This window comes from Sylvia atricapilla, chromosome 16 (genome assembly GCF_009819655.1).
Source record: "Sylvia atricapilla isolate bSylAtr1 chromosome 16, bSylAtr1.pri, whole genome shotgun sequence".
NCBI lineage: Eukaryota > Metazoa > Chordata > Aves > Passeriformes > Sylviidae > Sylvia > Sylvia atricapilla.
Window position 1 is genome coordinate 1,537,271 of NC_089155.1, and position 16,152 is coordinate 1,553,422.

A 16,152-nucleotide genomic window follows, 5' to 3' on the forward strand; every position below is an offset into this window, starting at 1 on the left:
TTGGTTTATACTGGAGTAACATCAATTTCTTGACTACTAAAGGCAGATCTCAAAAAGAGAGTTCCTGAATCTGTGTGGCATGTGAGCTTCAGAGGAGGAGAAGGGAGCTGCTTACAAATGTCCCTTAGTTTACTGCTTCTGGAATTACTTGTGTTCTGCAGTCATAGGCACTGAACATGTTAGAAATGCTCTTCACTGGTGATTTTACTGAGAGCTATGACACCATGTTGCAGTAAGCCATAGTTATTAGTATATTTTTATTTGTAAATGCATTGCTCTTTTGCATCTTAACTAGTTCTGAAGCCTTCATGCTGATATAAAACTGACTGTTTATTAATAAAGTATTTCTAATTTGGTTGATATAAAATGACAAAATAGACAGACTTATTGTTCCATTGAAATTAGGATTTCCTTGTAAATTGATGCTATTGTTGGACAGAAAAAAAGAGCATAGCTTAGATAACAAAGTTTTAATTCCTTGTTTCCGTTACCCCAGTTGCATGTCTTTTCCTGAATGACCTCATATTTACACATCTGGGCTGTGGGGGGGTTAATGTTTCTTTTTAATTTTTATTTATTTATTTATTTATTTAATCTCTTACATTTAAACTAGGGAAAGATTTTTTTTTTTTTTAATTTTGTCTCCAGTCCTGATGGCATGGGGGAGTTCACCAACATCGATGCAGAGCTGTCAGACAGGAGATGGGACAGTGAGCCATGGCCAGTCCCCCTAATGCAGGGCGTCTGCCCATCACCTGCTCTCTTCTCCTTTCAGGGGCAGTGTGCAGATCATGACAGTGATGGCCCACATGACTTGATATGCACTTTGGAAACGATCCTGGCAAAGATGCAGACAGCTGGTGCCAGGTCTCCGGTAAGCTTCCTCAGCCCCAGCTAACTTAGTCCAGAATTCAGGCTTTCAAACCCCCTTTCTAATACTGACTTCAGATATGCACTTTATTGTTGCCTCCAAACATGTATTTTTGTGTTTTTGTAATAAGCCAACATTTGGAAAGAATAAAAACTGGTGTGGGAATTAGATTTCTTTGTTTTCTTTGGGTTCTGTTACCATTCCTATTTCTAAAAATACCCTTGAGCCTGTCATCTGCTGGCCCTATTGTCTGCTGAGCTACTTTTCCCAGCAGTTCAGCTTGCTTTGGCCTCTGCTGAGTCAAGTGAAAACGGAAATGTTTGTTGGTGCTGTAACAGATGAGTCCAGAAGCACAGCTTGTCTCAGATAATGTTTATGCTGGAGCTGGTCACCTTCCTTAGCATTCTGGTCACCTTGTCAGCTAACAGAGAGCAGCAGTCCTTCCAAGGGGCACTTGTCTTGGTCATCCAGTCTAGAGTAAGTTGAGTCACATGCTGCTGGTGCTGGTTTTGGTTTGTTGTCTGTAGTGAAAACCTGATGTCTCATTCTCCTAGAGATGTCCCACCTGAAGTCAGGCAGATGTATTTGCACATAGGACGTAGCCCAGGACTACTCCAGTTGCCAGGCAACTTGATTGGTCATAATCCAAAAGTGGGTGAGAGGTTCTTGCCTTTTTTCCAGCCCTTGTGAATTTAGAACCAGTGTGAGTGAATCCAAGCATGGCAACACTGACACTGGGAACCAATGGCCTAGGCTTTTTTGGTCTCCCCATCCTGAGATTTTTGCCTCCTCTGCCCAGTGCTGGTGGCAAAAGCATCCTGTTTAGCTTATCAGATAGTGGCCAAAGTAGTTGCAGATCTTTAAAAATTAAATTTCTTAATTCTGCTGGGTATTTTGGTAACTCTAAAATTGTGAAATGTGTCACACTGTTTCAATAATTTGTTCTCCTGTAAAGGCACATGTTCTGGAACTTGCTTTCTCTAGGTGGAATATGAATGCATTCATCCTGAGAAAAAACAAAAGGAAAACAACTATAAAAACTCTGCCATTATTAGGATAAAATCCTGCAAGGTAGGAAGATTTTTGTTGAGGGGTTTTTTTGCTTTTTTGTTTTCTGATTGTAGTGAAATGAGTAGGTGTGACAATGTCTGTCTGTTCCTCTAGATGGAGAAAGAACATTCATTTCTGGACTATAATGGGCGGCTGTCAGATAAACTTTATGGTGAGTTGGTCCCCACTGCTTGTATTGGTCGATGACAGGACAAAAGCAGTGAGGTTGTGTTCAGTACTTTTATTGGCAGCATGAGTGACTGCAAATGCAGTGTGAATTTGCAGTGATGAAGTCTGCGAAACACTTAAGTATTTTTGCTTTTTGTGATCAAGTAGCATTTTTATGGAGCTAGGGCTTCTTTTGAGAAATTGGTTCAGTCTTTTAGTGGAAAGGCTTGCTATAGCTTGGAAGTACCTGTACCCAGATGGAAAAAGGGGTGCAGGCTTGTGTGCATGTCCTCCCTGTGTACAGCTGCTGTGTGCCTGGAAGGAGAGGAACTGTGTGAGCGTGAGCTAACCCTGTTTCTGGATATAGTTAGGTTCTTCTCATTTGTTTGTGTTGATGCTGGACTAATGCTGCTGCCATCATGTTGCCTGATCAGGTGGCTGTAGACTTCACTGCCTCCAATGGAGATCCCAAGTCATCAGATTCTCTTGACTACATCAGCCCAGAGGGGATAAAAAAGCACCTGATGGCCATCTGGAGTGTGGGAAGTGTAGTCCAGGATTATGACATGTATGTAATGATCCTGACTGATTTAGTCACCATGTCAAAAATGTGTCACAGCTTGTTCTAGCCCTGCACTGTTTTAATGATTGAGGGGCTGCCATTCCTTGGGAGACCCCTTTAGGAGCTGCTGCTGTTTCCTCTTGCTTCTGTCAGTGCTAGGAATGGCAATGGCAGCCCTTCATAATTTGGTGTATTTGCTTGACTGGTCCCTTCTGAGTCCCTTGGTGCTTCAACTGGGCACTGATCCCTTGTTGCAGATGATGCATTGCAAACATGAATGTCCTTTTTAGTTCAGTGGGAATGGGAACATGCTTGTCTGCTTTGTCTTGTACTCAGGCTGGGATTGGTCTGGCTTTTCTCCTGCTACTTCAAAATTTCCTGAGAATCCTGTGGGGTGCTGCACTGAAAGAAATTACCTAACTCTCAAGCCCAAGCCTGAAATCATTGGATACCTGGTGCCAGGCCATGGGCAGCTAGATGATGTACCTATTCATTATGGCAGGAATTCTGCCTTGGTCTCCAGCTACTTTTGATGAATAAAACCAAAGAGTGAGTTATTACAGAATTGCTCTTTCTCATTTTTGATGTTGCCCTTTCTTTACAGGGACAAGTTCTTTACTGCATTTGAGTTTGGAGCTCAGGTTCCTCATAGCTGGGTCCTTGCTCTGTCCATGTCTGCATTCCCTGTTTGTAATGTTCCATTTCCCAAAGTATCTCATGAGTTTGCTTTGAACTTCAACTCCAGCGACTCTTATTTCCAAAGTTAGGACACCTCTTTATTAATAATGTCACTGAGGGGGAGAGACGTTTGAAGTGCTGCGTTTATTTCACAACTGATGAAAATCAAATGCAGCACCAAGACATGGGGCAAATATGACTTTACTCTCACCTTGATGATGACAAAAGCAGATGTGATGCAGATTTCTATGCAAGCTCCATAAGGTTCAGTGAAGTGGTCTAGATTTAATTGATTGACAATCTGTACTAAAATTTTTGTTGCTTCAGCTTGGTTACTTCTGCTGGATTACAGATGGCAAGGGATTCAGCTCAGCCCTGTGCCTATTAGGATTTCATCCAGAGCCACCATCTGCTGATGCTGTTAGAAACCAGGGTTACTTCACGAGAAGTGTGGATACATGTGGATATGTTTGACCACTCTCTTTTAAAGTTTGTCTTTGTCCTGGTTTGGAATAAATTAGGGAAGAACCTCCAAAAGGAGTCCCCTAAACCAAAACCTCCACCACCCCTTCCCCCAGCCCTGGGTTCGGGAAGGAAAAAATACCTTGGAGGAAAAGTGGAAAAACCGGTTTATTGACAATGAAAAAGAACACTCCCCAACACCGAAAGTGGGAAAAGGGTTACTTGTGAATGAGGAGGGTGCGACGCATCTCTTGCAGGCCTGGGACTTCTCCAACTTGTCAGGTCAGGTCTGGAGCCGGTTCAAACCTTGGGGTGGGGGGAAGGAAGGAAAAAAAAAAACCAAACAGAAGCAGCGGCAGGGGCAGCAGGAGAGAGAGAGAGAAAAGAAGGAAAAAAGAAAAGAAAAAAGAGAAACAACAGGGAAAAAACCGAAAAAAAACAGACCAAGTAAAAGCAAGCAGCAGAGAGCAGAGAGCCAGCGCGAGCAAGCCAGCAGCAAAGCAAAAGCAAGCCAGACAGCAGGCCCTGCCCCGCCAGAGGGGCAGCTGCCAGACACAACAATGTACCCAAGATATGGGATATATTGGATAGGAGGCAGGTCAACCCAGAACAGTCTTAAAAGCTTGCTTTGTTTCATAGCCATCTTCTTCGGTGGAGGTGGTTTCAGGTTATGTTTGGTTTGTATGGCAAGGTTTTGGTAGTAGGGACTGCAGGGGTGGTTTCTCTGACAAGCTGCCAGAAGCTTCCCCGTTGTCTAATGGAGCCAGTGCCAGCCAGCTCCAAGACATCACTGGCAAAGGCCAAGCCCACCAGTGATGGTGGGATAACAGATGTAAGAAGCAGGGGAAAAAACCCTGTGTGGCAGAAATCAGAGGGAAGGAGTGAGAATATATGAGAGGATCAATACTGGAGATACCAAGGCTGATAAAAAAGGAGGAGGAGGAAGTGTTCCAAGCACTCAAGCCGGGATTCCCTTGCAGTTTGTGGTGAAGATCATGGTGAGACAGCTCATGGTCAGCAGCCCATGGAGTCAGTGAGGGAGCAAATACCATAGACGCCCCACCCTGGAGCAGCTTGTTCCTGAGGGAGTGCATCTTGTGGGAGGGCCCTTGTGGGAGGGGCAGTTGATTCAGATCTACAGCTTGTGGGAAGGACTCACATGGGAGAAGTTTATTGAGGATTGTTTCCTGTGGGAGTGACCCTGTGCTGGTGGCAGGGGAGGAGTGAGGAGAGACACTGCTTTGGGTGAGGAAGGAACAGCAAAGATGACATGTGAACTGACCATAGCCCCCATTCACTGTGCCACTGAAGAGGAAGGAGAGAGAGAATTTAGGAGTGAATTTGAGCCTCAGAAGAGGGGAGATGAGGGGAAGATATTTTTAAGATTTAGTTTTTACTTTTCTTTATCCTATTCTGATTTGATTGGCAACAAATTCAACTAATTTCCCCACATCAAATCTGGTTTGATGATAACAAGTGGGTGCTGAGCAATCTCCTTGTCTTTACCTTGACCCATGAGCTCTACTGTATTTTCTCTCCCATGTCCAGCTGAAGAGTGGGGTGATAAATGGCTTTGATGGTCATCTTATTTCCAGCCAGGGTCACCCCAGCACACTGCTGTATTTAAGGGCTGTTCCCAGTGCTAGATCATGACCTTTAAGGGCTGAGATCCCTCTCAGCATGCTGTCACACAGAATTGTTCTTGAACAAGCATTTTTCACTTAGTTTTTCTCTCTGGTCTTAGGCCAAGAAAAAGTGGAATTAGAGATTCAATGCTAAAATCAAAGCATTTCTTAGTTCAGCCTTGTCTGTCTCACTGGGATCTGGGTCTGTGAACTTTTAGGGTCCTGCTATACAATAGCAGTTGTGAGTGGCACCCTGCTAAAACCTGATGGTGGACAATGTAAATAGTAGAGGCAAAGGAAGCTGCATTGATACAAGCCTGGAATAGGCCAATTTAGATGGATTAATAGAAGAATATGTACCATTAAAAATAGAACTTTTAAAAAAATTTGTTTAGTTAACCTGAGAAAACTTTTTTGTATTAAAAAAACAATTGAGATTGCTATTTCTGTTGCAGAAATGGTTGAATCTTCAATCGGGGATTGCTTTCTAACTTCTGCACAAAGAAAATGAAAAGTTAGGTGTTATCAAGAGCTTCTGACCTTGTCTAATTAGAACATAACCAATTAAACAAGGTAAACTGACAAGGTAGACAGTCTTCAGCATATCTTTGCTAGGTTATTTTTCCTGCAACTTCACAGGATCATAGAATGGTTTGAATTGGGAAGGATATTAAAGATCATCTAGTTTCAAACCCCTGCCATGGGCAGGGAGACTTTTTGCTAGACCAGGGTTGCTCAAAGTCCTATCCAGCATGGCCTTGAACACTTCCAAGCAAGGGGCAGCCAAAACTACTCTGGGAAACTTCTTCCAGTGCCTCACCACCCTCACAGCAAAGAATTTCCTCCTAATATTTAATTTAAACCTACCCTCAATTTGAATCCATTCCTCCTTGTCCTGTCACTACATGCTCTTGTAAAAAGTCCCTGTCCATCTTTCTTGTAAGCCCCTTTTAGGAACTGGAAGGCTGCAATTATGTCACTCCTAAGCCTCTTCTTTTCCAGGCTGAACAAACCCAATTCTCTCAGCCTTTCCTCCAAAGAGAGATGCTCCATCCCTCTGATCAAGTTGGTGGCCTCCTCTGGACTGGCTCCACCAGGTCTGTGTCTGTCTGGTGCTGAGGACTCCAGAGCTGGATGGAGCACTGCAGGTGGGGCCTCACCTGAGGGGAGCAGAGCAGAACCCTCTCCTTTGACCTGCTGCCCACTCTTCTTTTGATGCAGCCCAGGACGTGGTTGGTTTCTGGATGCCAGCACACACAGGGCTGCTCTCAATCTGTTCCTGCCCCAGTCTGGATCAATTACAGGGATTGATACCCAACCCAGGTGCAGCACCAGCATTTGGCCGTGTTAAACCTCATGAGGTTCCCATGGGCCACATCTCCAGCTTGTCCAGCTGCCTCTGGGTGGCCCTGTCCTTCATGTGTGTCATCTGCAAACCTGCTGAGGGTCCGCTTGTTCCCTTCATGTACTAATGAAGATATTAAATAACATGGTCCCAGTACGGACCCCTGAGGGGCCCCACTTGTTGCTGATGCCCATTGGGACTCTGAGCTGTTGAGCACTACCCTCTGGATGTGACTGTCCAATCACTTTTTTATCCATCTAACAGTCCACTCATCAAATCCATCAGTCTCCAATTCAGAGAGAAGGATGTTTTGGGGATTTGTGTCAAAGGCTTTACTAAGTCCAGATAAATGTCATCTGTGTCCCCTCCCTACTGAGCTATGCCATAGTAGAAGGCCACTGGGTTGGTCAGGGAGGACTTGCCCTTGGTGAAGCCATGCTGGCTGTCCTGAACCACCTCCATGTCCTTAGCAGAGCTTCCAGGAGGATATGTTCCATGATCTTCCCAGGCACAGAGGTGAGGCTGACAGGCTGGTAGTTCCCATGGTCCTTCTTTCTACCCTTTTAAAGGATGGGGACAATTTCCCCTTTTCCAGTCACCTGGGATTTTGTCTGACTGCTATGAGTTTTCAAATATCATGGAGAGTGGCTTGGCAACTCCATCAGCCAATTCACTGAGGGCTCTGGGATGTGTCTATGGGTCCTATAGACTTAAATACATTCATATACCTCAGATGATCACACACTTGATCTTTACTTAAAGTGGGAGTGACTTTGTTCCTCCAGTTCTCATCCTGCTGTCCATCCACTCAAGAGGTGTGGAGAGAGTTTGCCATTGAAGACGGAGGCAAAAAAGCTATTGGGTACCCTGCCTCCTCATCTGTTGTTACCAGTTTTCCAGCATTGTTGATCAGGGGCTAACATCTTTGATTTTCTTTTCTGGTTAATGGGTCTGTAGAAGTCCTTCCTTTGGCTCTTTGCCTACCTTGCCAGGTTCAGTTCCAGCTCCACCTTGGCTATCTCTACACAATTTTATGCTCTTCCTGGGTGACCCACCTTAGCTTCAACTGTCTATGCATTTGTTTCTTTCACTTTAGCTTGACCAGCAGTTCTCTACTCGGCTATACTGGTCTCTTGCCTGATTGACATTGCCACTCTTGCTCCTGGGATTGATAGCTCTTGTGTTCTATGGAAGGCTTCCTTAAAAATCTGCCAAGCTATGTTCTTCTCCCTTGTCCCTGAGGCAGTGTTCTAGGGGATCTCACGAACTATCTCCCTGAAGAGCTGGAAGTCTGCTTTCCTAACCTTCAGGGGTCTAACTGTACTCTTACCTGACCTATATTTCTCAGGACTGCCAATTCCACCAATGCATGATCGCTGCAGTGCAGGCTGCGTCTCGTCATGATGTTCCCAATTAGCCGCCTTGTGTTGGTGACCAACAGATCCTATAATGCATCCTCTCTGGCGGGGCTGTTGATAACCTGGGTCAAGACGTTATCCTCCATGCATTCCAGGAGTCTCCTGGATTGCCTACAGCTCATTGTGCTACTTTCCCAGGAGATATCAGGACAGTTGAAAATCCCCCAGCAGGACAAAGAAGCCTGTGTGTGCAGTGCCTCCTGTAGCTGGAGCAGAAAGGCTTCATCAACAGGCTCCCTCCCCTTGATCAGCCAGCCCTGTAGTAGACCCCAACTATGAAGTTGCCTTTGTTGCCTTGGTCACTGATTTTTACCCACAGACTTTCTGATTTTTACCCACATGCCTATTCTTCAGAGACAGCTCTTCACACTCTAATTCATCTCTAGGCATAGAGGGCAAGCCCTCCACCTCTCCTTACTCTCCTGTTCCTTCCTCACAGCCTTTAGCTATTGATAGCTGTACTCCAGTGATGGGATTCCCATGGGTGTGCCACCAAGTTTCAATAATGTCACAAAGTTTTAGCTTTCTAGCAGCACCGGTGGCTTCCTGGTCATCCTGTTTGTTGCCTGTGCTCTGTGCATTGGTGTAAAGCACTCAGCTGGGCTGTTGGCTGTATTGCCTTCCTGGAGGAACACTCATAATTCCTTTGAGATAATTCTCTGCTGTTTCCCTTTTGTCTTTTATTATCACAGGAGTCCCTGGCTTGTCTCTGTGAGTATGCAGGTGTGTTCTGGTGATACACACTTCAAAGTCAGCAGGGCATAGATGCACTTCAGCTGGGCTTTTGATTTCACGCCCAATGCTAGCATGCCAGCCCTTGGCTCATGTATGCCAAGCCTGGTCTTACTGCCTTCCCCCTTCAAACATAGTTTAAAGCCTTCTCAATCAGTCTTGCCATCTCAAAAGCTAGAATCTTGGGCTTTGTGATGTTAAAGGCACAAAGACTGATGTGAAGAATTGTAGAATGGGGAAGAAATGTGCAAATCCAATCTCTGCAGCCATCCACTGTTTTTATCTCTGTGCTTCTTGTATTTCCTGTTATGCTGCTGTTTATTTGCCCTTCAGGAGTTCACAGCTGTGTGAGTTGTCTTCTGGCTATGCTGTTTAGTAATGCTTATAAAATAATGACTGGAGGAATTGTGGGCTCTTGTGGCAGCTTTCCTTTCATTGCGTTGCAGGGATCCAAGAAATAGTGGATTCCTACCACCAGATTCTGCCTCAGATCAGACTCTACAGGCCAACAAACTTCTCTCCTATTATAAACCACATGGCAAAGTTTGCAGCACACTCACTGCAACAAGGAGCTGTTGCAGTGAGTGCAAGGCCTTTACTGTGGATCTTCTTTGGGTTAATGTTTCTGTTTTCCATGTTTATGACTGAATAGAATAGAATAGTAAATTGATGTTATCTTCCTTCCTTAGAATCCCAAGTTTGGTCTTCTGTTGTCAGCCTACAGAGAGCATGTCGATGCTATCTTGGTACATACTGATGTGAACCTATACTGGGTAGACACATTAGTTTCATTGCCAGTTTGCTGGCACTGTACTTACTTTTGCATTGTACAGGGCTGCTGTATTGGCTGTTAGACCAGTGCGACTGAGACAGCAATTGCCTCACTCTGATCTCTCTTACCAAGCTCTGTCACCTGTACGCCATGCACAAAGAATAGAGTTTTGTGCCAAACAATTCTGCTCTCAAGAATGTTGAGAAAAAGCTTTTAAGAAGCTACTAGAGGACTTGGCTATCTGTCCCACCACAGTGGCATGGACTCTGAGATCTGTTCAATCAGTGTGCTGATTGCAGAGTATCTGTGCTTCTCTGTGGTCATGGGCTTGTTTGTATGCTGCTGTGGCCATGGTTGCTGTTAAAAATTTACTTCATTTCTTTAAACTTCATTCATTTTGCTTAAGGATGAAGGATTTGGAGATAAATTCATTCATTTTGCTTAAGGATGAAGGATTTTGGAGCTAAAATCCTGATAGATTTTAGCTGATTTCATTTTGACAGACCAATCAGAAAGAGTTTAGACATATACTGTATAGCTTGTTTTATCACCTAGCTCTGTCAGTATTTTTGGTGCTACCTAGGTTTGTGTGTATATTAAATGCATTTCACATACTATGAGGCACTTGGGCTAAGGAGATCCTTTTCTTAGATTTCTGAGGGTATTTTTTAACCTTTGCAGCACTTTGGGGAAATCTTCCTAATTCTCATAATATGTTAAATATTTCTACTTCTTCTTTCAGACTTAAACCTAACTATTTAAATAAAGAATCTGTCAGCAGTCGGGTACAGCAATTTGTGTTAATTTTGCTTTGGAATTGGAAATTCAGTTTTCTCTCATTTTCATTGTGTTTGCCTCTTTTTAAGTCTGTAAACAGCTGCTATAAAACAGCAATTGCTAATTTCAGAACCAGGTACTAAACATCAGCTTCTGAGAAACAATAGAAATTTTAAACACTTTACCATGCTAAGGCATTGGTTTGAGGTATTCCTTTCTTTCTGGAAAAGCTCCTGCATTCTTCCTCTCCTGTTATCTCTAGAACATCTCATGTTATTTATCACTGCTATGTTTTGAGATTTCTAATGCTTCCAATTTAAATCATTAATAACAAAAGAACCAAGGTTTTTTGTGTTATACTACAGGGATATTAAATATCTGTAGACTTTCTGAATGCCAGTCTGTAAAACAGCACCTATCAGTGAATTTGGTGTGCAGCTGTGTTAATTTAGTAGTATTTTTGTCTCTAGGACTTTTTGCCAATTGATATAACTGTTCTTTATAAAATGAACTTAATCCTTTCTCTTTTTTCTCTTTTCCAACAGAGAATATTGGAAGTGCACAATGAAAATCATCAGTCATAGGAAAAAATGCAAATGAACGTAAGTTTCTTTAATGTTCTGGTTTTGTCTCAGGCACAGCAACATCTGATTTCTTTCTTAGCGTAAGCTCTATCTCCCTTCAATTATGTGAGCTCTAGTGTCAAAATACCCAACTATTAGCCATGTATACCTACAAGGATGCTTTCTCATGCTTTTCAGCAATACTTTATCTTGCTGATCATTACAGATGGACAGATCACCGATCTAGACCAAACTAGGCAAGCAATTGTTAATGCCTCTAAGCTGCGCATGTCCATTATCATTGTTGGTGTTGGTGAAGCTGATTTTAAAGCAATGGAGTTCCTTGATGGAGACAGCAGTGTTCTGGTACCTGTGACAGGAGAGCCAGCATGGGACGTCATCTAGTTTGTGCCTTTCCGACAGTTCAAAAATGTATGTTGTTTTTAAATTCAGAAGAGTCTCAATGCCAGGATGTATGAATTCTAAAAATGATCATGGTCTTGACAAGGCAGCAAGCTGCATGCTCAGAGGACATGCGTGTGCTGCGTGTTCCCAGTGAGAGTTGGATTTTGGCTTCTGTGTTCAAAGCTGTGTCTTGCTGTCTTGCAATTCTTGAGAGCCCTTATTGTATAATTGATTTTGTATACTATCTCTTGGCTACTGCAGGGTTAAAGAGGATGTTCACTGACTTGGCATGTGAACATTTAGGCAAAGAACTAAGATTGATCTCAACTTCAATCACTCACAGGCCTCAACATCAGAGACTGACAATACAATCTTCCTTGCTATTGAAAACAGTCCAGTCACTCACCAGCTCCCTGACTTCCCCTCTTGGCATTTGCATTCCTGCACTTTCCATGGTCAGTTGGGTTGAGTGATTCAAATGAAAACCCAAGATAAAAGACATTGTTAGTGGCTAGGGCAGTTTTTCACTCAGACTAGGGCCATATAAGGGCTATGTGAGTCTGAAGTTGAGGTGAGGACAAGCAGTTTTCATCAGCAGTGCTCACCTGAGACTGATTGGAAGTGCTCCTAAAGCTGTAGCCAAGCAATTCATAAAACAGAATGATTGAGGCAGGTGTTCTGAATTCTCTGAGAGTGTTTCACTAGGCTGCCCAATCTGTTCTTTGTGGTATTTCTGATTTATTCTCCCCATTCTCTTTCCAGACTCCCCAAGAAGCACTGTCCCAGATGGTTCAGCTGAAGTGCCCAAGCAGCTAGTGTCATACTATAAATGGCAGCGGTTGCCCCCCTGAAGCTGCCAGAAATCAAGGTGATGTAGATTCAGGCTAGCCGTGGCTACCTGTAACACTGGGGTGAAGGAGAGCTGCCTGTAGCCATGCTCTCTCTTACACACTGTGGGTGCTCAGTGCCTTGAGATTGCACCAGTCACACCACTTCTTTCACCTGCTTGCGCGGAGTCTTTGATCTTCCCTATTTCTATTGGAAGAAATGTAGATACAGAAAAACCTCCAACTGATGGAAGTTCTTGTCACAGAAAGATCGACCTTGTTGGTTTTCTACCTTGCAACAGCAACACATTGTGACACATCACACCGCACATAGTTGCTTGACACAGCCCGTCTGCTCCTCACTGTCAGGGTGAGCCTCTGAACTGATCCTCTAGTGCTGAGCCTCGTGAGAGAAATGTTGCAGCTGTGTGTGCTGTAATGACACTTACAGTGTGCTCCTTGATCGTGTCTTTTATCAAACTGCCTTTGAAATGGGGACCCTTCTTTTCTGGATGTGATCAAGGACTATTGATTGGATGCCTGAGGTAGTTCCTGTTGTGCCTTCATAAAGTGCCAGTATGGGTTTTTTTTTGTTTCAGTGACCATACCTTTCTCTATTCTTTTTAATCACATTTTTCTGTTAACAAATTTGTTTTCTGTGATTAACGCCTGCTTGAAGCCATAGTTATAGTTCAAGAACATTGCACTTTGCTTAATTATGGGGTTAAATGAGGATTAATAATTAATGGATTGGGATGAGATTGAGTCACATTAATGTGACTTTAAAAATGCAGCAGTTGGAAACAATGAAATGAAGGTGCTTTGAGTGAATTCTTTATATCCCACAAGTTACAAAATTAAGAAGTAACTTACCTGTGGAACTCCAAGAAGGTGCTTCCTTATCCTCAGTAGTGTGAAGTGTGCATTACATGATCTTGGAACTGTAGAACAGGCACATGATAGCAAAGCACAAATGTTTTGAGCAAGATGGTTCATTTCCAAGTAATGATAAAGAAACTTGGGCTTGTCATTGCACTACAAGTGTCATTACTTTCAGTTGCGTAAATAAATATTCTACTTTGACTTTGACAAAATGTCTGGACTCTTATTTCCTTCCTGGATTTTCCTTTTGTTTTCCAGCAATGTGGATGATGTTGTTTCAGTATCTGAGTTGAGCCTAGGTTCAGTGAGATCCAAGAAAATAGCACAGCCAGTTTGTCCATCATTGTTAATTTTGTTCAGCTTTAATCACTAAGACTGCTAAATACCACAGCCTTTTCCTGCAGCAAGATGAGATGTTCTTTTACTGTGAAGTTACAAAAGAATTTGTGTGTTCTACCCAATAAACAGAAAGTGGTGAGAATACTTTGAGAGACTGCATCTGTGATCCAGCCCTGAAATTGGTTAAGTTACAAGCCTGAGTGAGGGCAAAACTTGGGGTTGAATTCACATCCTCAACTAGACTAATGTTCTGCGTGGACTCTGCCACCAAACTACCATTATGTAGCTTGTGCTTAATACAGGGTCAGGACCACTGCTGAGCCAAGATGAATCTATTCTAGTTTTTTATTCAAGCCTACATTGACCATGATATGTTCTCTCAGGTTAAATAAACAGCAGCCAGCTTCCTCTAGAGAAAGCTGGATTGTCTTTCTTGACACCTAGCCTGCAGCACCCCGTTTTCTTGCACTTCTTGCACTAAGTCTTGCATTTTAAGACTTCCTCTTGAAGGAAACTGAGCAACCCCTCTTCGAGTGGCTTTCTAAACTGAAATGTGTTACAGGTGTGGAAGAGAGGGAAGAAAACTGCCAAGTCATCTCTGAGAAACTTCTTGTAGTTGAGAATATCCTTTGCTTGTGTTTTCAGCTGCTTACAGCCTGTAGACAGAGCCCTCCTTCTCTGTTATGCATATGAGAAACCTAAGGCTGGGTTTTTTGTGTGTGGATTTTGAAGCCCATTTTGCCTCTCCTTTTTAAACCTCTGCCAGCTTCCATCCAAAAGGGAGTGAGTCCTCCGTGTCTGCCCTATACAGAGTGGAATTGCTGTTCTGCAGTGAGCTGAGGTATCTCCAGGTATCAAACTCATTTATGGTATAAGAGACCTTTCCCCTGTTTTGGGGAGGAAGAGGCCAAGAAGTTGTAGAGATAGGTCTGAGGAAGTTCTTCCCCCTGTGGGAGCAGACCAGAATTTGAAGGAGGTGCTTTTTACCCACAGGTAAGTGGCTGAAATGTGAACAAGAAAAGCGAAACAAGTCCTGTAGTTGTCGCTTAAGAACAAAAGCTGCATGGGTGTGGGTCCATATGAAAAGCCATGTGAAGCTAAATTTGGAAGCTACTGACCTGGGATGGCAGAATTTTACCTGTTCTCTGTCTTTTACTCTCTTTTACTGGCAGAGGTGGCACAATTCCTGGAAACTTTTAATTCTTAAACGTGAATGACTTTATACCATATACTTATACCATATGATGACTTTATACCATATATACCACATTAAGCACAAATTATTTCATATCATATATCACATCGTGTAACTTGATTCGAATAAAAGAGAGTCCACCAGGGCATAGGTCTACACGATTTTCTCTCTCGAGGTTTCGCAGGCTGCAGCCTCCTGTTATCCTGAACTCCCAGCTGCACGTTTCCCTCTTCCTTTCCCCACTGGCTGAGGTACTAGGAAGGTACAGCCTTCCCGAACTGCCTGACATATATTCCCCCTTGAACCTGTCCAGAAGTTCAGGCTTGTGCAGACCCACTTGTCTCTTTCAGGAGCCAAACTGTCTGTGGTCTGCAACAAACTTACTGTCCAAAGTTAGTAAAGACATTAATACCCATTTCAAAGATGTTAACACCCATACCTTCACCATCAAATTGTTTGTCATCAAATCGTTTGTCATCAAATCAAATTGTTTGTCATCAAATTGTTTGTCATCAAATTGACATCTTTCCTATCACAAGTGTTTGGTGCTGGGTGCTGAGAGGGAGAACCAGACCCCCAGGAGAAAGAAATGCCCTCCAAAATCTGCTCAGCTCAGGATCGATTGCTTTAATCTGGCCTGAATTTGTGCTTTGGGGGAGTTCTGGCATCTCTAACAGGTCTCCTGTAGATAGGATGAGCTGGATTAGGCCTGGGGGCTGCAGCAGGGAGCATAGCTGGCTTCTGGCACCATGTGCCCCAAGTCTCCCTCTCCTTCTGAATTTGCCAGCACCCTGTGGAGCAGTTGAAGTTCCTGTCCCACTGCCAGTGGATTTTGATGCTTGTCTCTGCCCTGCAGAGATCTTGCAGCTTGGGTGCAGCTGCTGTCCTAAAGTGATCTGGCATCCTACCTCCAGTGAGTAGCCCCTCAGGCCCCTGCTCAGGAGGCTGCTGAGCATGTGCTCGCTCTTCATGTCAGAAGAGCCCAGTCCTCACAATCTGAGCTCCCCTTTCCCACCCTCCCTCTTTTGATTTGCAGGGTTTTAGCCACAGGACCTGTGATTTTGTGCTGGGGAAGGTGCAGGGCTGGGACTGAAAGCAGAGCCAGGCTCTGTATTTGCAGCTGGTGTCTCTCAGTTCTGAATTCAGCAGCCCAGGTCCCTCCAATCACCAGCTGAACTGTGGCTATGTGATGGGTTCACTTCTGCCATTTCCTGCAGTGCTCCCCGGGTTCCCCCGTGGCCCAGGGCTCCCTCAGCCAGAAGAGGCACATTCTGGGGGGCTCAGCCAGGTGCCCCTGGGTTGAGGGAGGGTGGCAGTACAGCCAGGGCTTCCCCTTCCTCCCTGTGTCCCTCAGCAAGGGCTGCCCTGCCCATGGGGCACTGGGTGTGGAGTGTGTGGCCAGACCGGCTGGATGAGTTGGGGTTGAGTCACTCTGGGCGGTGCACGGCTAGCGAGGGGCAGCAGGGCCTGCCACTGGCTCC

At 44.2% G+C, this 16,152-nt stretch overlaps 1 protein-coding gene across 1 annotated transcript in view; it reads left to right on the forward strand.

Annotated features, from left to right (window-relative positions):
* Nucleotides 1-13,349, forward strand: part of CPNE1 (copine 1) — a 37,829-nt gene extending 24,480 nt beyond the window's left edge. Inside the window, 8 exon segments of the mRNA XM_066330537.1 lie at nucleotides 776-874; nucleotides 1,856-1,942; nucleotides 2,036-2,093; nucleotides 9,358-9,491; nucleotides 11,222-11,455; nucleotides 12,191-12,218; nucleotides 12,221-12,274; nucleotides 12,277-13,349. Coding sequence (XP_066186634.1) covers nucleotides 776-874; nucleotides 1,856-1,942; nucleotides 2,036-2,093; nucleotides 9,358-9,491; nucleotides 11,222-11,455; nucleotides 12,191-12,218; nucleotides 12,221-12,274; nucleotides 12,277-12,305 — 723 coding nt within the window. The 3' untranslated portion in view covers nucleotides 12,306-13,349.
* Nucleotides 13,350-16,152: the final 2,803 nt, after the last annotated feature.